General features: G+C 47.4%; 1 protein-coding gene across 2 annotated transcripts in view; it reads left to right on the top strand.

Moving 5' to 3' along the window:
• RUNX1 (RUNX family transcription factor 1) overlaps positions 1–24,587 on the top strand; it is a 175,053-nt gene that overhangs the window by 95,243 nt on the left and 55,223 nt on the right. For both annotated transcript variants that reach the window (XM_052795208.1, XM_052795209.1), the window contains exons 3-4: positions 2,716–2,969; positions 8,210–8,366. In XM_052795208.1, the coding sequence (XP_052651168.1) occupies positions 2,716–2,969; positions 8,210–8,366 (411 nt within the window). The remainder of the gene's footprint in view (positions 1–2,715; positions 2,970–8,209; positions 8,367–24,587) is intronic.

The raw sequence follows: 24,587 nt of genomic DNA on the forward strand, positions 1-24,587 counted from the left end.
CGGCCCGCGGCTGCCCGTGCGGCGCTGCCCGCCCGCCGGCCCGGCCTTGACCCCGGCGGTGCTGCCGGCAGGCCCGGCCGGTGGCCGGGCTGTGCCGGGGGCGGGGGGGTGGCAATGTCCCCCGGCTGGGGTCCCGGCGGCCGCCCCGACCTGTCGAGCGGCGATGGGCGCCCCTCGGGGCCTCGTCCTTGTCCGCGGGGGCGGGAAGCAGCGGGGCGGGCAGGCGGGAGACGCTAGCCCGGCGGCGGTTGCCTCGGGGGCTGCCGGTCCGGGCGGCGGCCGGCTGTACGGCTGCGACCCCCTCTGCAGGGAGGAAACGCCCCGGAGCGAACGCCGCCGGGAGCTCGCCCCGGGGAGGGGATTGGGGGAGGGGGGGGAGGCCGCCGGTGTGTGCCGGGGCGGCGTCCGCGGCGCTGCGGTCACCTTGCGGGCACCAGCCGCTCCTCGGGGGCGGGCGGTCCCTAAGTGAAGGGCAAGCGGGACCTGCACCGGAGGCAGGCAGAGCCGGGGGTCGCGCCGCTCGGTCTGCCCTAACCACCCCCCGGCAAACCGCAGGCGCGGAGCGCCCTGCACATGGCTGCGGCGGGCCCCGCCGCCAGCGCCTTTGCGGTGGGCTCGGGCAGCGGCAGCCCGCGGTCCTCCCCTGGGTGCGCCTGTGCGCGGTTGCGGTGTCCGCGGCGTCCCGCCGACCCGGCGCTCACCCCCCGCGCCCCACAGTAGCGGCGGCGGCGGCGGGCGCGCCAATTCCAGGAGCCCCTGGCCCGCGGCCGCGCCCTGGCTGCTCCCGGAAAGGGCTGTGATTGGCCGGCGCCCTCCCCGTATGCAAAGCAGCCGGGGGAATGACATTCCTCCGCACTCCGCCCGCCGCAGCCAACCCGCTCCCGGCCACCTCCATTCATCCCGGCGGCGGCGGCGGCGGCGGGCGCGGGGCGGCGGGGCGCCGGACGGGCGGCGCGGACCCCAGCCCAGCCCAGCGCGGCGCGGCGGGGCGCGGAGCGGAGCGGCAGGGCCTGGCCCGGCCCGGCCCGGTGGAGCCCCGGCGCCGTGGGCGGCCGGCCGGCAGGAAGCCTACGTTCCCCGCGGCTCACGTGAAGACCGGAGAGCTCTCCGCTGTGGAAATGCGCTGTCTCTGAGCGGTCGTCTGGGCTGGAGGCTGTCACTTCTAACCCTGGCTGGCAACTTCGGGGGTTTGATCTTCCCCGGTCCTTTCCGTCTCTCTCCGTGGGGGTCAGCGGCTCCTCCACCCGCGCCCGCCGCCACCTCCTCTTTTGCGGAAGGAAAGCTTTCACTCGTTCAAAAGTAGTGGGTTTTGGGTTGTGGGTTTTTTTTTTCTTAATCGTTTTTTTTTTATTGATGCTGGTTGGTTGCTTTTGGTTTTCAGTGTGTGCGTGTGCGTGGGGGCTCTCCGCACAGGCTGGCAGTATCCATCCCGCTGGCTGGAGGCGGCCGAGAGAAAAGTCATGTTTCCGAAAGCAGGCTTCCACCTGCTGCGGTTAAAATATTGTTAAGCAGCCGGTTCCTGTGGCCGAATTAGAGGAAGACTGCCTCAGATACCGAAAAAAAAAAAAAAAAAAAAAGAATTGGCAATGACTGCCGAAGTTGTTGCAGACTGTTGGTTTGACTGCTGAGGAGGACGTGAGTGAGAGAGAGAGAGCGCTGTTGCACACGCAAAACCACAGAGAGAACCCACAATTTAACCAACATCCCCAAACCCAAGTTTTCAGCTGTGGACCTCTTAGCCTCAGAGCTTGCGATCGGCTGTGACCTTTCTCTAAGTTGATGAAAGACGTTATACCAAAGACAAGTACAAAGATAGAGGTTTAAAGCTTGAATGCCATGCACTGAGCTTTTCTTTTTTCTTTTCTTTTTTTCTTTTTGCGCAAGAATGATTGAAAGGTCATGACACGAGTACTTAGAGCAACGCGAACCAAACTACTGAAGCTGATTTTCAAGGCTGCTTAAAAAAAATCTCGCAGAGAACATTAATGGATTCCTGTTGTGTTTAAATTCTCTACAGATTATATTGTAAATATTTTATGAAGTACAGTATATGTGTGTGTGCGTGCGTGTGTGTACGTGAATATATATATACAGTTGTAGCCAGCTGACCTTTGATCAGAAAGTCTAGCTCGCGTACTGCCTTCTCTGAAGACTGACCCCGAATTTCCCTCTCTTAAAGAGCGATTTTTGCCTACGGAAGACGCTGATGTATTTTGTTTTCTCTTGGGACTGTAGAGAAATCACCTGGAAGAAACTGATAGGCAACTGACTCTCTGGGAAGCCCAGGCTTTGCATGCGTTTCTGACCGCGTCTTGTATTTGATTTGCCTAATTTTTGACACCGTGCTTGGGAGTTTGGAAGGAGCTTTCCCCCCCGGTAACTTTTGGCGTCACGGCCGCAGACTAGATGCACAGGCGTCGCGGTAAAGCCCCGCACGGACGACCCTTTCGCTTATCGGATTAACGTGATCTGTTCCGCCGCGCCAGGAAGCCAAGAGTTAAGTCTCGGCGTGCTCGCTATCTCAGCCGCCTTCAGCAAAAAATTAACTTTGGGGACTGGCGTAGAAACAAGTTTCCCCCGGGTCCTCAGCCTGTATCCGTTTATGTTGGTCCCCAGAGAGCAGATCGCTGAAGAGTTACGCTCGTTTCGCTGTTTTGTAAAAACTCTGTGGAGGTCTTTCACTCAAAAGGCTTGTTGTGATGCGTATCCCCGTAGATACCAGCACCAGCCGCCGCTTCACGCCGCCCTCCACCACGCTGAGCCCGGGGAAGATGACCGAGCCGCTGCCGCTGCCCGGCGCCGAGCACAGCGGCGCCCTGCCGGGGAAGCTGCGCAGCGCCGACCGCAGCATGGTGGAGGTCCTGGCGGATCACCCCGGGGAGCTGGTGCGCACCGACAGCCCCAACTTCCTCTGCTCCGTGCTGCCCACCCACTGGCGCTGCAACAAGACGCTGCCCATCGCCTTCAAGGTACGTCTGCCGGCTCCCGAAAATCGCGCTTCTTGGGGGGCAGGGGCGGCGGGCTGGCCCGGCAGGCAGGGCAAGGGAAGGGGAGGGGAGGGGAAGGGAAGGGAAGGGAAGGGAAGGGAAGGGAAGGGAAGGGAAGGGAAGGGAAGGGAAGGGAAGGGAAGGGAAGGGAAGGGAAGGGAAGGGAAGGGAAGGGAGGGCGGGCTGCGCGCCCCGCCGCCGGCGGAGGGGGGCGGGGGGGGAACGGGGCGCCGACCCCCGGGCTCCGACCCGCGCCCGGACCGGGCCCCGGCTCGCCCCGGCGGGGAGGCCGCGTCGGGGCCGGCGGTGCGTCGCAGCCGACCCCGCGCCTCCTTCCGTCCCTCCTTCCATCCTTCCCTCCGCGGTCGCTGCCACTGGCGACGGCGTGGGAGGGCGCGGGGCGAGCGGGCGCGGCTCTCGCCCGGGCTCCGGGCAGGAGCGAGCGGCGGCAGCTGGGGCATGCGATGGGCCGGGCAGGCTCCCTCCAGCCGCTGCCTCCCTCTTCGGCCCGTTCAGAACTCTGGTAGTGAGAGGCGGCTCTGCTCAAGGGAAAAAAAAAAAAAAAAGAAAAAAAAGAAAGAGGAAAAAAAAAGAAAGAGGAAAAAAAAAAGGCCAGACCCGAGGAGTTTGGCTGCCCTGGGGACCAGATGCCGGCGCAGCCCGTTGCAGACGGATGCAGGCGTCCCGGCACCGCAGGAGCCCCGGGCTCCCCCAGAAGCCGCCCAGAGCGAGTCCCTCTGCAGGCAGCCCCGCGGCGGAGCGCCCCGCCGGGGCTGCCACGTCCGGGGAACACCCGCCCGCCGCCGCGAACCCGCCGCAGCCAGCGCCCGGCGGCACCGGCCGGCCCCGCTCCGGAGGTGTCGGGCTTCCCCCCGCCAGGCTGCCAGGGGCTCTTCGGAAAAAACCCCACATTTTTCCTTTTTGGGGGGCTGTTTTTGATAATAGTAAATGTCGGGGCCTACCCTGGGCAGACCCTGCGGCCGCTTGGACTTGTCCTGTTTCCAGAGCCCTGCAGAAAGCAAGCTGCGCTTTTCTCCCTTAGCCGGCCTACCTTCCCGTTACCCGGGTTCAAGCGAAATTCATCCCCCCCGCCTTGGGCACGCTCTTTTTTGACCTGGGTCTGTCGCTGACTTCTTGAATGCGCTGGTTTTTCTTGCTACTGATGTAGATACGCTTCCGAGCAGGGAAAGGAAAGGAAAAGGTAATTATTCTCGTTATCCTCTTCTCCGAGGCGGGAGCCGCGGAGACATGCGGCTCCCTAGGAGCCCCGGGGTTAGATTCAGGATCGGGATCTGTAAAGTTCGGTCACTGCTAGAGTCCGACGGCCTCAGTACAACTTTTTGGAAGGCGACCAGACCCGAGTCTTTCCGATGGCTTTTTGGGGGAAGAGAAAAGAGGGAGAAGGGAATCAGTTCAGCTCCCAGAGCTTTGGGAAATCCTGCCGAGGAGGCGGCTTTAGGGAAAAGTTTTATGATGTCTGGAGAGTCGTCTTGATTTACGCATATATGAGTCTGGGGAAAAGGAGGAACTAATCGGCGGGGTCAGTTCCTAAATTCGCACATTTAGATTAATTATTATACTGTCACCCACGCACTAGGCAACTGCTGCTAATTACTCGGGAAGCTCTCCTGGAAGGCAGAGTTACGGTGTGGAACAGGCGTGAAAACCCGCTCCGCCCCGCCGGCAAGGGAGATAAGCGGAGTCCCCAAACGCGGCCGGTGTTTCTCCTGGGGGTCCCCTGCGGCCGGTGGCCACCGCGGCGGCTCCCCGCCGTGCCACGCGTGACCGTGCCCGGGGCGTGCTCTCAGCCCCGCTCATCTCCCGGCGGGGAGCGGCGGGAGGGCGGGGGGGGGGGGCACCACACGACAAGAGGCGGCTCTTCCCGCTCCTGCCCGGCCGCCCAAGCCGCCGGCAGAGAGCGGTGCCGCCGCCCGGCCCCGGCTCGCCCCGGTGCCGAGACGCCGGCAGCCGCGGGGTCCGGCAGCGACCGGGGCCCCGCTCCCCCCTCGCCTCCCCGGGCAGGGGGGGCTTCTGGCGGCAGGCGGCTGTCCTGGTTATGTGAAAACCGCCCGCGGAAAACAAACCCCGGGGGCTGGTTTCGAGAGATACCCAACGCCGCTCTCGTTCCCCGGTCCCCCCCGGCCCCCCCGGCCGCAGGTAGAGCAGCCCTCCGTTTTAACGAGCAAGCCCTCTCCCAACTTCTGCAAACAGAGTAAAGGGTCAGGTTCTCCAAACAGACGAAAGCAAGTGTTTGTAACACTGAGATAGTTTAACCTAGAAATACGCGAGCAGAAAAAAAAAAAAAAACCAAACCCCCAAAAACCCAAACCACAAACCAGGAGAGGGTTTCCTGATGAGCTCCTGAAATGTTGTGCTGGGAGGCACCTGCTTGCCGGGGGGCTCGGTGCTCCTCGTCCCCCCCCAAACAGTCCCTCTGTGGACTGCTTAGAAATGAGTCCTGAAATAGCTTGCTACCTATAGAACAATCTCACTGGTTTTATACTAAATATTGAATATTCGCAAAGGCATTTTTTAAAGTCATAATTTTTAAGATCATTTGGACCAGGAGCTAGAAATTTCAGTTCAGATCATTCCTATGCTGCCAATATTTTATTTGCATCTGACAAAAAAGAGTGGAGTTTTAGCAAGTATTTGCTAACAACCGTTGCATCAATAAAAAGAGAGAGACAGAGAGTTTTCTCTTCATGTTTCCTTAGAAAAATTTACTCATGATGTTTGATCTTTAGGACCAGGATATTGTTTCAAACCAAAATTGTCATTTCCATGCATTTTTTCTTTTCTAAAATAAAGAATGATTCGGAGAAACTTAGAAAATAATACCTAATAACTCTAATAAGGTGCCGTATAGATTCGTTGTCGAAACGCTGTTAAGAAAGGATCTAGATCTTAATTTAAAAGGCCAATTTTGTTTGATTGATGCAGCAGAAGTAGGTAATTTAGATACCTGGCAGCACTGCACTCTGATACTCTTCCCACTTCTCTGGAAATACATATTTTTAAGAGCTGAAGAGTACAACAAAGTACTAGATAACTCTAGTCAGCAAGTCCCAACTTATCTGTTTAGTCTTTTTTCTAATGTAAATGTTTGTATTTCTGTTTCTATTGTGTGTGACTTTTAACTCTAGTTTCTTTTCTGGGCTGTGTAATTTTTATACTTGTTTCTAATATTTTCTTCACCTGTCTTATCACTGAGGTTACCTTCAGTGTAATTTGAAAATGGTGATTTAAAATATTTGTCCTGTAAGAGACAACTGACCCTGGATTCACAAAGGTTTTTCATCCCTTAAAATGCTAGCATGTATTTCCTTAAATGAACGTGCAAACATTTGCATCGCAGGGAGGGGAGGGTAATGCCCCAATTTTCCCCTTTCCTTTTCTTGTGCCTTTAATTTATCTGCATGCATTAAGGTTTTACGGTAACTTTTTAAGAACTGGGTGAGCGTGCTGGGTTCACAGTTGTTGATCTTGTGAGCCAGCGTGCCTCATGACACAAAGCTGTGCAAGAAGACTTCCTAGCTTAAATGTTTCAAGCAGGGACTAATTTATGCCAAGATCAGGGAAATTTGAAAAGTGCAATGCTGAGCGTAGCGCAGGCCACAGAAATGCATTACGGCACACAGAGGAGAACAAAAAACCAAAAGCCTGGGCCGCAGAGGAGTGGGAAAGAGGAAGTTGAAAAAGATACGTAAAGAGGGAATTTTGACACAGTGATCTTAACTTTGCATGTGGAAGTGAAAATAAGGGTTATCAGTGACAAACGGGAGAGGACTGAAGTGAGAAACGCAGCCTCCTATAGAAGGAAAGGCTGTGAAATACCTGAGACAAGAGACCTCTCTCATATTATGGGAGGCAGCTATGGCTGGGGAATAAGCATCAGAGACAGATCAAATAAAGGAGCCACTGATCCTGTTTGGAAAGAACAAATGTGATTAGGAACTAATAGAAATAAGACTGGGCTGTGACAAGTTTCAGACAATTATAACTGCATGGACATAAGCTAGAAAATGCTAACAGGAAGGAAAAATAGCGAGCTGCAACTCAGAGGACATGATGCAGGACTACTTCCTCTTAGAATGTGTAAAAGAGGAAATAAAAACTAGCTAGATTTTTTTTTTTTCTCTCTTTTCTTTCTCTTTGGTAGTAGTCCTGAGGTTGCTACTGTAGACTCGATTGGGGGAACAGCAACGGGATCTAAAAAAGCATAATAGGGGACCTAATTCAAGATCTTACTTTTTCCAGAGTAAGCCAAGAGACACAGCAGACATCCATTCGATTGTAGCAGGGTAAAATTGCTTTGAGAATTCAGTCCTGCTCAAGAAGATAAGATAAAATGAATTTTTTTGTCATTTAACCAGTGTGAACATTGTAGATACGAGTCAGAAAATTTAAGGTTAGAAATCTATGTAACTCTCAGCACTTTGCATCAAAAACGCAGCGATCCTGTGTTCCTAAATATTTGTTTGGTAGATGCTGGCACCAAGGAGCTACAGCGCAAACATTTCGGACCAGGTGAAGGCTTTGTCTGAGCGATTGCAGATTTCATTAGTTCAGATCACAATTTCCATCCATCAGGTTGCGGGTGAGGTCTTAAGTCAATGATTTGCTTCCGTGCTTCTAAAGGAAAAAAAGAAATTGTTCAGTAAGTTGTGATTAAACATTCGATTGAGGCCTGCTTTTCCATGGACTTACTCTGAATTTATGCTGGGACAGCTCTGTGTGGAGCGGTGGGAGGAAAAGATAGGGAACTGGTGCAGCTGTGGGGACTCTGACCCTCTGCGTCCATGAGATGATTGGCTCGGTTTTGTTTTCTCTTGAATTTTACATTTCCATCATTGTGCTGACACCACTGTAGCTTAAACATAATGCTACTGATGTACATCAGGCCAGAATCAGTTCCTGTTATTTGAATTTATTTATTGACAAATACAGAAGTATATTTTGGAAAGCTTATTTCATGTATTTTTCATGTCAGAGTACACATTATGCTGTGTATTTCAGAGGTGCATCCATGTAAAAATTTTTCTGTCGCTCTGCAAACTAGGAATGGAAGCAATTCCTGTTTTCCCCAAACAGCTTCTTAGTCTACATAGATTTTTGCTGTTGCTGCTTTTTCCTATTTTATCACATTACTTGTTGATCTTCTGTGCCCCAAATTAAATGCCACCTAAGGAAGCTAAGGCTTCTGCTCCTTGATTTCATAGGTGGTGGCCTTGGGAGACGTGCCCGATGGGACGCTGGTAACAGTGATGGCTGGGAACGATGAAAACTACTCTGCAGAACTCAGAAACGCCACAGCTGCCATGAAAAACCAAGTAGCAAGGTTCAACGACCTCCGATTCGTGGGTAGAAGTGGAAGAGGTATGTGTTTGTTCTCAACTACACTTTGGTCACGTTCACCAGTTATGTCAAGTTCTGGTTGCGTGAAGGGAATTTGAAGACAACATCTATCAAGTTTTCTGCAGCAGGGAATGCTGCAAAAACTGGCGTAGGCCGATTCCAAAGGCACAGGATTAGCTATATGTTTTTCCTTGTTTTATCCTAGCCCGTCCTCCCTGTTACTTCAGTTTTTAAACAGTAAAATCTCATTTTAAAAAAAAAATCACATAGACAGCAAGTCACATTTTGACTCTGGAAGCTGCCCCATCAAATTTATAGCAGCACAATATTACCCACATTTAAGTTTAAATAGCATATTTTCAATTTAAAATGAGAATTTTCAGCTTGTGTAAAGACTCATGACCGTCTTGGAGCTCCCAGGGCTCTCGGCAAGAGTTGGTCCCTGTAACAGAGCGAGTCAACCTGAAATTACAAGTAATTCCTGCATAGATCTAAAAATTTTCCGGGTTCATCATGACCTGGTGAAGGCACAGGGCACTTTTTCTGACCTTTCTTTCTCTGAAATAGATGTAGAACAATATGCAATAGTCCTGTTATTTAATGTGCTCCTGCAAAGTGGATAGAATAGACCAGAACAGAACAGATGAGCTTAATATCTGACTTGCTGTATCTCTGTGCTAACCAGTAATTACTAGTATGTAAATAAAAAGGCCTTATGAGTGTAAATAACAAATAAGAGTCAAAGTTGACTTAGACTAGACCTATATAAAAATGTTCTTAGGAACCTGCAAGTAGTACCTGACACGTGCAGCTCACGTCGCATGTGAGTGGGCAGGTGTACAAAGCTTGATCCAAAAGCCCCTAAAATCAACAGAAGGACCCTTCACAACTTCACTCTTTGGCTCCAGTCCATAATCTTAAACCCCATAAATTCCAAGCAATCATGTTTACCTTTCTATTATAAGATTATTTTAAGCACTCCTTTTGCATTACTACCCTTGCTGCTGTGAGTGGAGTCCCTTTGCGTGGTTCGGGGAGGTTCAGTAAAACCCACAGAAGAGAAGCCGGTGAACTGTTGCTTAGAAAAAGCTCGGAAAAAAGATCAGCCTCTCTCTTTTAAGGTCAAGAATGAAAAGCGGTGGCATCTTCCATGTGACTTCATGTGATATTTACTTAACTTATGTATTTTTTTTCTGTTTCGTTCATATCCTTAAGTAAAATCGGAACGTAACATTACGGTGTTCCAAACACAGCAGCGTTATTTAGGAACGATTCAGTGCTGTAACACTCGCAAATCAAAATGATAGTGTCTACTGCACTTAAGTAGGTTTCCATTTACGACCTTTTTGAACAATTTGTGCAATGGTGTCTCTCTGAACCAAATTGAGTACGCAGGGCTCGCTGACCCCTCCTCACCATTTTCCCCTCCCCCTCTCCCCATGTGAGCATCCGAGCCATCTCCTGATGCGTGGTTGCATGCATGGTTCTTACGAACATGAACAGAGTTATGAGCATGCTTCGGGAGAGTTACAAAGCTGAGCCACTTCTGCTCACTCACTCGCTCACTCTCAAAATGTTTTATTCCAAACGGGAGATGGGTCAGGCTTCAGACCGAGGAAGTTACCCTGATTATACACAACGGCCTTTATTTGCCTTTGAAGTGAAATGCATCTGTAGATATTCTTCCAGTATAAATACAGTCAGCAATTGTGGAAGAGCATGGCCCTGTTGAAACATACGTGCAAGCAGTAAATATGTTTTAAGAATAAAATACCAATCCAGTCCCTCTGTATCCTGCAGCATTTTTAGCTGAGGATACAGAGGGAGATGTCTTTTAAATCATGTTGTTTGGGCTGTCTTCAAAATGCACTTGGTGGAAAACACCCGCAGCTGAGAACGTAGCTTCGTAATGCTAGCAAAGAATAATAATAGGGTAATGCAGAGAAAATTATATCCATTTACTGAAAACATGAGAGATGCTGTAATGTCTAAAAGTATCAGTCATTAAACATGTTCATTTGTTATATTAAAGGTACCACCTTTTCAGTAAATGGAATTTGCATTATGATTCAGAGATGACTGTTTAGAAGATTCAAATGAATAGCTGGCAAAGTGGCAGAGAAGCTAATAAAAACAAACCTGTAGTTCAGTTCCTGGCCATGGTAATGAAGCTAGAAATCATAACAGTGAAGTGTGTGAGTTTCAAGGTCAAAATCCAGTGGCTGAGAGAGAATAGTCCCTATTCATACAAAAAGCTTGGTGGGGAGCGTCATTGAGCCCCTTACCCTGCTATAAGCGGTTGCTACTGGCCAGTCACTCGTGCACAGACATAAACCTTGTATGTCGTATGATATTCGGGTGCTCGGGATCCTTTAAGCGATGGAGTGATTTAGGAACGCTGCATGCTATTAGTCAGTCTTCGAGGTTAAATCTCATCACCTCGATTGGCTGCCCATCTTTGGAGCAAGTGACTAATGTATGCTTTTGTTTACTTCTTGAACAGGGGATTGTTTTCCAAAGGTGGGGATTGTTTGCATTTGGTACAGGATTTCTGAGGTGCTGTTCTGTTGAATTTGTATAAAGCCTAAAGCATAAGGTAGCTGCTTCAAAGGGCATTGCTTCCTTTGATACTTCACTAGAGGAAAATTAACCGAAACTTTGTTTGCTGTGTAATATTTGAGTTTGAGTAAGTTCAGTTGCCACCAGTGATAATGCAATGCCAGGAGTATTATGTGAACAGTGATTGAAAGTTCACGTTGGTTACAGTGAGAGTGGACGCTCTTTGTGTACCTCGGGTGATTTAAAATCCCTGCCGGAGAATAAGGAACGGCTTCAACCAGTGACAGTTCCCTGCGCATTGATTATCGCCCAGGTGTGACCATCCCCATTAAAAGCCTTGCCGAACTGATGGCAAGCCACCGCTCTCTCCCTTCTAAGAGAGCAGGAAATTGTCATTCCTGGCATTCCTAATAAATAGTTTAAATTTTCTTCTGTGGGCTTTAAATGAAATCTAGCAAGACAGTCTGATGGCTGTTTCAAATGTAAGATTATTGCCCACATTTTCATCTCAGTGAATAAGTGTCTCTGTGCTGACCGTGGGAGAGTTACAGCAATTCCCCCCATTCGGAGGTCTCATCCTGCCTGTTGGTCAGAGCCGATGCGCCAACCAAACATTGGCCAAAGCTTAAAGAACTAAACTGTGTTTCAGCGTTCGTTTCGTATCTAACAGCAAGCGGTTGCCCCATGTTGCTCTGCCTGTGCCTGTCATTCAGAATTACAAAAAAAAAAAAGCACTTGATTTTCTTGACACCCGGAATGGGAGCTGAGAATATTACAGGTCGCCCAAAACATCGAGATGTTGTATAAAAGCAATTTGGCTCGCTTTCCTGAACAAAACAGATTTACATTGGAATTGGCTGGGCTCCAGAGTTACTATTCCTCACCCTAGTTTGAGAATGCTACTGGGAAAACCTGCCTGTCTGGCTTGTAAGCTCAAATAAGTAATTTCTGAAAGAAAAATGTAGTTTAAAACTTCAGCCAATCTCAGCCCCCCTTGCCTGATTACCTGGTTAAAAAAAAATTAATCTTTATTTTTCCCCCTCTCTTCATAAACACTTCAAACTTCAAAATGCTACTACTGCAAAGTACCCTGTTTTCTTAATGCATAATGAACTGGTTTAGGTTACTATGATGAAATAAATCTGATGCAAAAAGCCTGACACCATAGAAGTTCATTGGATAAAATTAAAAATAAATAGTTATTTTGGAGAGGGAAAGCTTCGTGGCTCGGTAAGCATTACATATTTTCCTCATGGAATCATTAATCCCAGTAACTATCTTCTTTGTAGAACGTAACATTAAAAAAACCCCAACAAATAAACATGTTTTCCAGATGAAAATAATTATTAATAGGTTATCATAATAGTAGCTAATGGGGAAGTGTCTTGGCTTGCTGCATAAGATCTCAATCTAAAGCTGAGAGCTGGAGCTGGAGCTTCGTGATAGCTTTCCAGCAAGGCCTTTTTAAAAACTGCATCTTGGAAAGGACTGAAAATTAAGCCTACGTATGTATTTCCTACTAGCTATCAGGATTAGAGTCACAAATAAGTTTTGCAATAGTTTTCAATTTCCACAGAGCCAAAGAAGTACTCCTTTTTCACAGGTGTAGCTGGTAGGAGAACACAAGAGAGAGATATTACCAAGCATAATCAGAAATTTCTGCCATCAGAACTCTTCCTTCTGGATATAATTTTGGGGAAGAAAAATCAGTTTAAGCTGGAATCTCAAAAATACTTCAAACCCAGAAATTACTGGCCTGGATTCTGAGTCCAATTACTTTTATTGGTCTTCTGAAGTCAGAATTTTGCTCCTTCTGTGCAGCTTCAGCTTGTGGTTGCATTATTTGAGCACTTTGTTAAAATTTGTTTTATTTTTTACTGAAACGCATTCAAAATTATAAAAGTATGTGCAAAACAGAGGAGGATGCTATTCAACAGGATTGTAAAATCAGTATTAAGCAGCTGGCTGGGTCCTGGTCCAAGCCATTGGAATGCTTCAGGGGATGCGGTATCAGATACTGGAGTAACAATGAGCCGCGCTTGCCAGACTGGACAAAAATAGAAGAAATCCAACAGCAATGAAAACTGAAAAAAAAAGAGTCAATTGATAGAGTTTAAAAACAACCACTTATTTATACTTTGGATTGATAAGTATGCAGCACTAGCAGGATGCTATGGCCAGCGGGTGGGTGGTTTGGCCGTAGAGAAATGGGTAGCCCCTTTGAGATGTCCTGCAGCCCTGCCATCGCGTCGGGCACCACCAAGGCTGGCATGGCCTTTGGGGTGGGACAACTGGGCATCTGCAGCGCTGCTTGCCCGGGGCTGCTGCTGCTGGTCCTGCTGTCCGTGGGCAGCGGCTGAAGGAAGGGGCCACACCGCTGGTCCTCACCCTGAGTGTGTATTAGGGGGTCAGTGTTTATCACAGGACTCTCCTCCCTCCAGTCTGGCCTGAATGATGATTTTTTCTCTAAAAGACAGAGGCCAGGAGCAGTAATTTTATTTTTAAGTGACTTAGGGTTGCTTAGTCGTGTCATTACTTTTAATTGAGATTTCTGTGTAAACCAAGTAGCCGTGGAAGAATTCAGCGTGCAGAGTCCCCGCACTGGTACAGAGGAGCTGATGCCTATTTCAAGCCAAATAGCCTGTGTCGACGTTAGATTGATCAGCAAACCCAGCCCTTTCAGGACGACGGCTGCCTCTGTGCTGGCCTTTGGCAGGGCCGTAGTGGCAGGAGGAGGGGAGGGGAGAAGACTTTCTCATTACGCCAGTGCCGCCCGAGTCGTCTTCGGCACACACTCGCTACGTGCAGCCGGGTTTGCATGAATCGCTGATTGTGTAAGAAAGTATATGTATGATGCAGCTCTGCGCGGGGGTTTGACTCGGAAAACATCATGTGGTCCGTGAGGCTGAGCATGACTGCGGCTGGCTTTGCCAGCTCCCAAATACTCTCTGCTGGGTTACTTAAAATTTCGTCTGGGCAAAAAAACTCTCGATCAGAAAGCGTCAACAGGAGAAAAATAATGGCAGAGCGATTTGGAGAACTTCCTGTCTCCGGGAGCATTACTGCTGTAAACAGTGGCCATGCCAAGTGCTGAACCACTGCCCTCAGTCCAATAACAATAAATCTATTTTTTGGTTCTGCAGAGCTCTGCTTGTACATTTTTGAAACTCGGGCTAATGATGAGGATGAGGCAGACGCTATCCTCTGAGCATTTTCTTATTTTTTTTGCCGTGATAAAAGGAGTTGGGCTTACCAGGATACTACTTAGGGAAAACAAAGTACCTCTCTAGATGAAAAGGTTACATAGTTTCAAGAGATCTGTTTGCCCTTTTTTTTTTTTCTTTGTTTTTATTTTGCTTTTTATTTTAGTGTGCCCTCCGTCAGAGGCTGCTTGAGTTCTGGTAAAGAAATACTTATTTTTGTGTGTACCTATATAGCTATATATGTATGTACCTGTATTACAACTTAAATAACAGCTGCTATTTTGTCATCAAAATAGAATCATTCTGAGAGACAAATTAGGACCCTGGCTTCAGGGCTGGCTAGTGAACTTCAGCTAACTAGCCTATGGCATGCAGTTCTTGTCAGCTCACTCAGGATTAGCAGGAGTGAGGATGCTGCAAATCAGTGGCTTACAACTGCTGTCAGGAGAGTCTTTTCCAGCATAGTCATGTGCATAAACACTCATCAGTCTGAATCAGTCTCTGTTCCCTTCTAAAAAACCTTTAGCAGCAGTAAAAAGATAGACATTCTTTTTCTATTACCTGAATGCCATGTGACTCCCCACCTCTTTTGCTCCCATCCTACTTCTCCCCTGTTTTTCCAATTATATTATTTCAACGCCGCTTTCTCAGCCTCTCCAAATCAACCTCATTCCCTTCATCTCTGTCCTGCGTCAATCTCTGCCTCTTGTCCTCCTTCCTCTATTGATTCTCCTCCTGCCCGTCCCCTCTGAGAGCTGCTGCCTCTCAGCACAGGTTGGGATTCCTGTGTGAGCCTTTATCACAGGAGCAGGTTTTGGCCTCAAAGTGTGCTGCTAGGAACTATCCTAAAGTCCTTCCACCCTTTCCTACCATTCCCTCCGAGGACGAGGAGCTACCTGCTGTGTGGCGCGGGGACAGAGCAGGCAGCACGTGGGGCAGAGGGAGGAAGTTCTAGAGACCGAGGCGAGGAGGAGGGCAGCAGCTGCTCTGAAGGCTTGGTGCCCTAAGAGCTCTTCAGTGGGGCGGTGCTTGGGGCGGTGCTTGGAGCGATGTGTATGCACATCAGTTCCCTGAAGTTTAGGGAGGAACTGAAGGAAACGCTTTGGCAAGGCCACAAAGTTTCCACAGGCTAGACTTTATGCACCACAACGCTAGCAAAGCTGTGTCCGTATCTAAGGCCACAGAGGTTGCTCTACGTTTGAAAGTTGTCTCTGGTGGAACTTGGCAGGTTCCAAGTTCATAATGGCAGTGTTATCTCCCCCATCACTGACTGCATGGATATCCATCGAGTGACCCCAGACCTCTTCCAAGCTCTGAAATCAATGCACATTGCATTAGTGTAATGACAGCACAGAGGAGTCCTTCCTCTAAGAAAATGAACTCAAGAGTAAACAGTCCCAGTGCACACTCCCATGCTTAGCTAGCTACTGAAGAAGTGACTTGTCAGGTTGTCTTTCGGCGTTCACCTGCTTTAGGCCACTGCAGGCGGAAGTCCATCGCTTGCTAAAATGGTGCTGATGCTCCTTGCCTTTCATATTCAGAGCAACGCGTTGCTCTCCCAGTGAACCCACACCTTCCTTGTTCCCTGTACCTGGTGCCTCTGCCTGCAGCCATGCCGAGAGGCCATCATCTTCATCGTTCCACAGGGCAAGGAACATGTTTGTCCCCAGCTCCTGCACCGTGCCAGAGCACTGAGGTATGTCAGCATCTGGCCGGACAGGTAGCCAGACTTGGGCTGGTCCCAAATGAAAGCCAATGCTGGAAAAAGGGAGAGGGACTGAGACAAAATCCACGTCTCAAAGGGCTTTTTCTAGGTTCACAGGACAATGCACCATGAAATGAAGGTGCCTCAGAATAGGATCTGCCAAAAGCCACAACACCCATTATACCGAGGTTTTCCCAGTCTGACGATTAGGCAAAGGATGAGAACAGGGCTTTGAGGGGTGAAGAAATCATGGGTTCAAATACAAAAGCAGTCCTTGGAGAAGAGAGTGGAACGAGGTGCTCCGCTCACCCCAAACGCTGCAGCTACCAGCCCCAAGAGCCATGCGTGCACCACCCCTCTGCCTGAAGGACCTCTTCTCCCAGAGGACCTCCAGCCGCTGGAGCCACCAGCATTGAGGACTCTGCCACCCCACCGCAGCCATCTGGCCACAGTGCCCTTCAGGGAGGTGTGAGGTGTACGTCTGAGGTGCATCCTACGAAGCAGGGACCTTCCCTGGGGAAGTGCCATAATGCTTAAAGCGGGGATAGGGGCCTCCATGAGAGGCTGTCAGTGGGTGAGCCCTGAGCAGCAGCTCCCGAGCCAAACCTCCCTGAGGACAAGGGGCAGAGGAGGGCTCAGGTTGTGGGTTGGGGCCAGCTGACCACGCTGAGATGCTCCTTCCTGGAGGCTGAGCTTGCAGCCTTGAGGGCACGGGGCTGTTTGGCAGGGGAAGCCCCCTCATATATCCACCAGGGCTGCTGCTAGGCACCACCTGGATGGGGGGGGGTGGGAGGGGTGTGGGATGTAATTTTGGACTTAAGCGTTTAAATCAAACCTGAATCCCACTTCAGGCAGCTAAATCCTCTTGTGAATCTGGGCCTTAACATTTTCATGTCTCTCTCATCGCCTATAAAGTGAAGGTGATAATTTCTACCTCAAAAAGCCTATTAATGGTTTGAAATTATAGCTGGTTAAGGACTATTATTAGGCTTAAGGATCCCAAGGCATTTTCTGTGAGAAGGTGGTAGCTTTGCATTTAAGCCATTTCGTTTCGAACTGTCCTTGCCATCTGGTGTTCCTGTTGCTGTTTTTCCCTTTCTCTGAACCATTCAGCAGTGACACAGCAGTCTGCTGAACGATCGTTTCTTCGTTCTACCCTAGAGCCGGATGCACTTCGTGGAGGCTAAGTCATTTCTGAACACTTATTCACAAACAGCCCAAGCTCTGGTATAGAGAAGCACTTAATTTAAAACTAAAATGATATTGCCCTGAGGAAAAAAAATCAAAAATTCCTGATACGTAGTAGGTCACAGCTTGACAGCAGAGGTTCAGGTTTTGGGGTAGGCCACTCACAGGAGCATCAGAGATTTCCATTGGAGTCATCTTTGGGGAAAAAATAATTCCACCCACTCAAAAATCTGTGTTCAAACATTAGTGACATGTACATTTGTATAAATTGCATATATACTTTTCAAGTCTTTAAAATATTTTAACAGTAAGGATTGCATTTTAAGACGCAAACTGTAATCTCCTTGTGCTGCCACTCTGCTGCGGAGGCTGGGCACCCCATAGCATCTCATTCTTCCTGTGCTGTAATTATTGTCTCCACCCAAGTTCATAAGAGTTTTATAGTGGTTACTGCAGCAACTCCACTTATAGTTAGAGGCTGCTTGGCTTTTCCATTAAAAGGTCTTCCCCCCATCCAGGTCTTTTAATGCTTTAATCCACTTTGCAAACTTGATCTGCAGGCTTTCAGGCTAAGAAGGCATCCCACCCAAAAAATTCAGTTAAAACAGGTCACTTGGGTTGTCTTTCAGAACAGAATGGAAAAACACTTTTTTTTTATGTTGTCAAATATTTTTGCAGCTCTGGTGCACACGCTCACACACACATATGAATATACCACCTCCATCACAAAGCCTAAAAGCTGGTATTTACATAGGACTTAGACCTAAGGATGCTAAAGTGCAAATAATGCTCCTGCCAGCCAAATTCCTACCACAGCTTGAAATAGTCTCTCTTCTGAACTTAGGCAACATCACAATATAGGGGATTCCTGGTGGTTTTGTGTGTTTGTGGATTGTTGACGTTGGCATAGAAAAGTGACTAATGTCTATGTTAACTACTGGGTGTCACCCTAAGCTGACTATTGTAGGACACCCTGTCTTCAGAGACCTCCTTCTTGCCACCTCGGTCCCAAATCTCTTGACCCTATGCCTCTTCTCCTCAGTTCATTTATGTCCTTTCCCATAAGCTCAGAGTTATTCTCCTACTTGTCCCCTCCTGCAGCTCCCTTCCTGATATATGGCCATGACCATTAATACCCACACCTGGTATCTCCTGCTACTCAACTGCTCTAAACAGAATAAGTTGTGCTTTTGTGGCATCTCTGCTGAAGCACATTCACAGGAAAAATAACATGAAAGTAGTAGAAGTAGTAACCTGAGGGAAGGAACCTGAAGGAATCCAATTGAGACTGATGCCTTGCGTCTAACGTTTTCGACATGAACATTTCAAATGAGTGCATTTCAAATCCAAGTTTCTTAAGCAGAGAAGGGCCATCGGGTGCCTCGCAGGCAAAGAGTGGAGCAGCAGCGGCAGCGGCGGCTGCACTTTTACACACATTGTCAGGCTGACAGGGAAGGGATTAGCACAGAGGCCCCTGCAAGGCTGGAGGAGGCGGTGGATGGTATCATCATGACAGCACATTGGACTGGGAAGTGAAACCGCTCATCAGCGCAGAAGTGAAACTGGCTGCGCACAAACTCTTGTCAAATTAAAATGTAAACATCTGGCCAAAAAAAGAGAGAAAAATTGTGGCTGTTTTAGTGAGCTGAGTCCCACCCTTGCAACACTTGAAAATCTGAGCGATCCCTGTTTGTGCAGTGGAGAATCACTCTTCTGGGGGTTTCAGATCAAATACTAAAGGTGTTAGTTGCTACAATAATGGATAAAAAGCAGCGTTCAGCCAAAGATGTGATTTTTGAGTTGATGGTGACACGTTTCTGGGATGCAGCGTGTTAGCATTTTTTTGTTTATGCCAGCAGGAAGATGTCCTTTTTCCTGAGGAAAGGGATTTGAGTATTGGTACCACTGTAGCACAGCAAAGCAGGGGAAAACGACTTTAGGACCTGCTACCTGCATGGACATTCTCTAGTGCAAAGAGAAATGTGTAGTGTAGGGGACAGGTCTTGTAGCATGCCTGGTACACCTGATGACAAGGGGCATGCACAAAACATTGCTGTGCGACACCAATATGTGTCTGCTGGAATAGCTGCTGAGGGCCCGAGAGAGCTGTGTTTTAACAGCTGTAAGTTACACCAAGTATAGAACCAGCATCTGCATCTGTTTTTACTTAAATATTTCATGTCCACAGCTTGCAGACTTTGGGTTATGTTTTTGACTTACGAAATAAGAAGATTGTCAGGGACAATTTCCAGAAGAGTGTCAGGGACTATCCTTATCACCCAGATAATGGGCTTAAGGTAAAAATTAATTTTAGTGCCTGCTTAGGTTGACAGTGTCTCTATTAATGTTACTTGATTTCAGTTATGTAATTTTGGTTGCTTAATACAGTTCCTGTGTTGCCTTAGGTTAAATGTACATACACTTCACCAAAATAACACCTTGAAACAATTCCACCCCAGACACAACCTTCTTCTAGCCTTCTCACTCCTGGAATCCCCAGAGCCGCGGCAGGAGAGGCAGGTGGCTCTGCTGCTCTCCACCACAGCATTTGACTTGTTAGCCAGAAAAAAGCTTGGAGAATGGGCAGGGAGGAAAAGAGAGTGAGGTGCACGTCTTGGTTAAGCACTCGGTGGTGCTTCAGGGAGCTGGGAAGGAAAGGGACGGGGAGAAGCCAGCGCCAGCCACGCTCCCGCAGCAGCGAGTTGCTTTTCCACAACTTATTGCAAAGCAAATTCAATAGTTCATAGCTGGGTCCAAGTTTGCAGCAAGGCCATTTTTGGCCATTTGCATGGCAACTTGGACCCATATAAATCCAGAACAAAACACCTATTGATTTAATGCGATGGAGATTTCATTCTGGGTAAGTAGATACTATGTAAACACAGATGTAAGAACTTCCTGGAGTGAGACACTCAACAGAAATGTTCAAAAGTATACCTTTATGCTGACCCAGGCTGATTTGGCAGGAGACAAGTGGGTGTATTTCCCAAATCTCCAACTTGACACACACTTACACCCACAAAACATCCATATAAATACACAAACAGATCCGTTGCCCGTGCAACTGATTTGCATGGGCAGTTCTTGCATTTCGTTGGGCAATCACCCCGACTTGCTGACATCTCCCCATGTTCGCATTTATCTGTTTGGACCGTTGGTCTGTGGCAGTCAGACTTTGTAAACCATTTACAGCATGGTAGCAGATGAGGTGAATAACAGTTTTTTCTTGTATTTAAATTCAGTGGTACCGTGGTGCTGATGATAAACAAATTATGTTATTTTTTTGATGCCGCTTACTTCAGCTGCAGCTTTTTTCTGATGAAATAACCACTGGACCAAACATAACAGGCAAAATTATATTCTGACTGTGTGAAACTGTCACCAGAGGCAGGAGAAAAGAGTCACCATCTGAGCACAGAATTTGGACTTGTGCAGGTTTTTTGCAATTGGACATGCGACTTGAACACCTACAAAAATATTTCACTTGTTTAATAAGCAGCAGTTAACTAATGAAGGGTCATATTATGTTGGCCCTTCTCATCCCATTGTTTACACTGGGAGTACTCAGGCACTTAAGTGATAAGAATGGCAAAATTTGGCCCCGGTGTATAATAGTCAACATTTGAGAATGAATACGTGAGTGTGTGTGTGTGTATTACATGCTGCCCAGAGATACAGTCAGATATGTTATTAAAATGCAGTAGACATCTTCACTTTGGCAGATACCCAGCAAGATGTTGTGAGAAATTGTAAAGATGTATAAAATTGATCATTTAGCATGGTTTAATAAAAGTAAGTACATAAGCACTAAAAAGTAGAAGCTGGATAAAAAAAAAAGTATCACAATCTTTCTTGCTAGAACCTGGAAGTCTCCCACTAATATAATAGAAATGTTTGTAATATAATTTGTATTGCATTTGTGTATTACATTTCATATTTTTCCATCTATACCTTTTGTCCTTGTCAGCACAACCATTCTTGACTCCTTTCCCTTTTTTCTTCTTCTTTTTATCTAATAACTTACTGTAACAATTAAAAAAAAAACCACAAAACTGTAATGACACATCTGTGATCATCAGAATAAATCCCAAAAGCAAAAGATAGTAATTGTAACCACATCATCCGTTGGCCTCCCTTTCCTCCTCCTCCACCACAGGCAAACTTCTGGGCTTTAACTCCATTTTTTTTATGTCCTTATTTGGATGAACCTTCATCAATGGAATCAACGGCTCTTTTTGCCTGAGAAAGAGGTGGATTAAAATGAAGTGATAGGTTCAAGATGTGGCCTCTCTTCCCTGTGTCTGCTCTCATTCCCCTTTGCATCTGCCCATGCAGCAACTTACATTTTAAGTCTGCCTTCCCACCTCCAGACCCATCTGGTCATGACACTGCTCAGAGATGAGTAAAGCAGCACACAGGAGCTTCATGTGACCATGTTGTCACTTGGGATTCATTTTTTCCCCCTTGGTTCCTCTCAAACATTCCCAGGGGCTGTAGCTTACAAGCCTATTGCTCCCTCTAGAGCCCTTCAGTGCTGTTCTGGGGGACCACTTAAATAATCTCTCATCATGCTAGATGTGAGCTCACTGCTCATTTTGCTTCCAGCCTCTGTCAGGTGGGATGCAGACTTCAAGTTCCTGTATTGCAGTGTAGAGCACGGGCACACCACCTTCACATGCTTGGGTCTTGGAGGCTGATCTTCACCTTTTGCTGGTCCAGGAACGGTATTGCTGAGCAGGGGCTGGTGGACAATATTAAGCTTTGTGCTTCTTCTTAAGTTCTCGCAGCTTTGCACAGCGTCAGGGGATCTCACAAGCAACCGGTTTAATCCATCTGACTTTGGCTGTCAAATCAGCAGTGACTCTTGAGGGCACTTTTGGTAGTACAGTCTCTAGCAAACCCATCAACAGAGCCTCTAGGTATAATTTCAAAAGTCTGTATTGTATTTTGGCCAGAAATGCTACTGTTTCCATTATTTTTCGTAGAAGGGTTCTGGCCTTAATGCTCTTGCAAAAACAATCATTACCAAGCAATTTTTCCTACCCTAGTTGTGAGGGAAGACTTGGTGGAAGCAGTGACTCTTGTGCTCTTACGCACATGAGGGTCTGCCTGGTGTCTGTGGGAAGGGTTTCCAAAGGCAGAGCCCTGTCTCGCATCTGGAGAATTTAATCCTTGTGCTCATGAGGTGCTGTGTGCCTAATATTAGGAACTGCCAGGGATAGTTACAGAGAGAGCAACAGTCTCTGAAGTTACTCTTGCACCCCAGAGAGGCACAACTTGACATTGACGTCACCCTTCAGCCCTTCCGCCATCGGCAAAGCCTCCCGTGATGACACAGTAGCAATTGGCTTCAGTATACTGAGGCATGCATTATAGACCTGAGCTACTTTGAGTGTGATTTTCTATAGTTTTATGGAACTGTTTAACCCAGAGGGTCTCGGATTTTGATGTTAGCTAATGAAGGGCTACGTGCCAGCTTGCTGTGGCTGCTAGGACATCATCAAATTGTCATCATGACTATTGGAGGCATCCAAACCAATGTTTCAGAATGCCTTCTTTGGGTGTTTGGCCCCTCTTTACTGTCACTAGAGAGTTCAGTCCATCACTTAAGCTGTCTAACTCAGTTTTGGTGGCACCCACCCATTTCTAAGTTGAGCAGAGACACTAAGTGCTCAGTGTAGGTCTTCTACCAATAGTTAGGAGGTCCACTTAGGCATCAGAAGTCATGGCATCTAATACAGGCTCCGGTGCTAAGGAGTCTGAATACAGCCTCCACTGACTAATCTAGTATTATTTCTACCAGTTTAGTCTGCTGCATGTTGCATATGTATGTGTGTGTGTATGTGCATGCGCTTGTGTGTAAGTGTATTGTGTAAGTGTATTATGCAATTGTATGTCGAAAATAAAAATCTGTATCATGGCTGTATCATAATACATAAAAGCAAGGAGGAGACATTTATAGTCCTGCTGTCATCCCAAAACAGGAATATTCATAAAACACAGATTTCACTAACAATACCTCCAATCTAAATCTACCTTTGTCAACCAAACACATAAATGATGAATAATGTAGAAGCTATGAATAAAAGTGATAAAACCACTTAATAAAGCTAAATGTAAATGACACAGAATAACCAGAGAAAAAACACAGACAGAATTATTGGTAAGCAGCAATGAGTGACACGTAGGTTTATGGTTATATAGTCCTGTGGTTAACCAGTATGTGGTTAATGAATAGTCTTCTGTCAACAAGAAGTAGGCTAAGTATCTTCCTGCTTTTGGCAACTTGTGTCACAACCCTATACAGGCTCTGAGATCTCTTCTGGTCTGTAGAAAATCTTGAAAGTAACTTCACGTCTCTCTTCTTCTTTATTCTGGTCTTGTAGACTGGTAATCTGGCCACATTTTACTCCATTTCACTATTTTTTTTTTTTCTGTGTTTCTTTTCCATCTGGAAAACCCACAAGACCCTTCTAAAGAAACACATTGACTATGTATTCTAGCAGAACAGCAGGGGTGCCTTACCTAAGGCATCAACAGCTGTCAAAAAAAACCCCAACAAATGGGATGCAAGATGGAAATACTCCAAATTAGTAAAGAGAATAAAGTACATTTTCAAAGTCTCTTTCAGTCTTAGTGATCTAGGTGTTGTATATAATGATAAAGGGAAACTGGTTTTGGAAAGAAGGAAGATCTACAGGTGCCCCTAATATTTGTAAGTCTAATGCTATGGCTGGTAAAGTTTTTTGGAAGGAAGTTTATTGAACTTCATTACTGGTGCCTCATAGAAAGATCTGTTGTGCTGGCAGAGAAAGAGTAACACAGCTGTAAAGCTTTATCATGTAATTTGGTATGTAAAGAATGTCAAGAGCACAGCCATCCTTGGTCTGGGTAGATGTAGGACTCAAGAGTTGAGGGCCAAAGGCCCTGAGACAGGGATCTGAAATTACTTTTGCTTCTGTTGCAATTCTTTCGATCTCAGGCACTGCTTTCTAGCAAGGATGTGGAGGTGGGAAGGCACTGGCCTGGGATTTGCAAGGCTTGCGTTTCAGCTTCTGTTTTGTCAGGGCTGTGATTCAGGATTATAGTTGGATTTAGTTGCAGCAGCCAAAGTGGTTAGCATCGCTGGCCACAGGCTTCCTGTGAGATCGTGGCCAACACACTTTATCTCCCCACAGTTCCTCATCTGTAGAGTGGGGAGAATACCTCCCTAATTCACAGGGATGTGATGAGGACAGTTTCCAGTAACAGCTATGTGTGTGTGCTCACCATGATGTTGATGCAGACCATTAGCACCAAAGTAGAAACTGCATTAAGAGAAGTATTGAATTGCAAGTGAATGTGCATAGGGAGGGGGAGAATATTGCTCTTAGAGGCAGGCATTTATATTTACATTTGTATTTAAATTTATATTTATTTATATAGAGAAACGAAGCAAACAATTAAAATGGGAAGTCATAGAAGGGAAGAAACTCAACACTCAGGGGGGCTGAAGCCAAGTGGTAAAATGAAGCAGGCAGATCTGTATGGGAAAGCTCACACAGCATGTGCCCAGAGGAGGAGAACCTCAATTTTCTTACAACAGTT

The sequence above is a fragment of the Harpia harpyja genome, chromosome 8 (assembly GCF_026419915.1).
Source record: "Harpia harpyja isolate bHarHar1 chromosome 8, bHarHar1 primary haplotype, whole genome shotgun sequence".
In the NCBI taxonomy this organism is placed as follows: Eukaryota; Metazoa; Chordata; class Aves; order Accipitriformes; family Accipitridae; genus Harpia; species Harpia harpyja.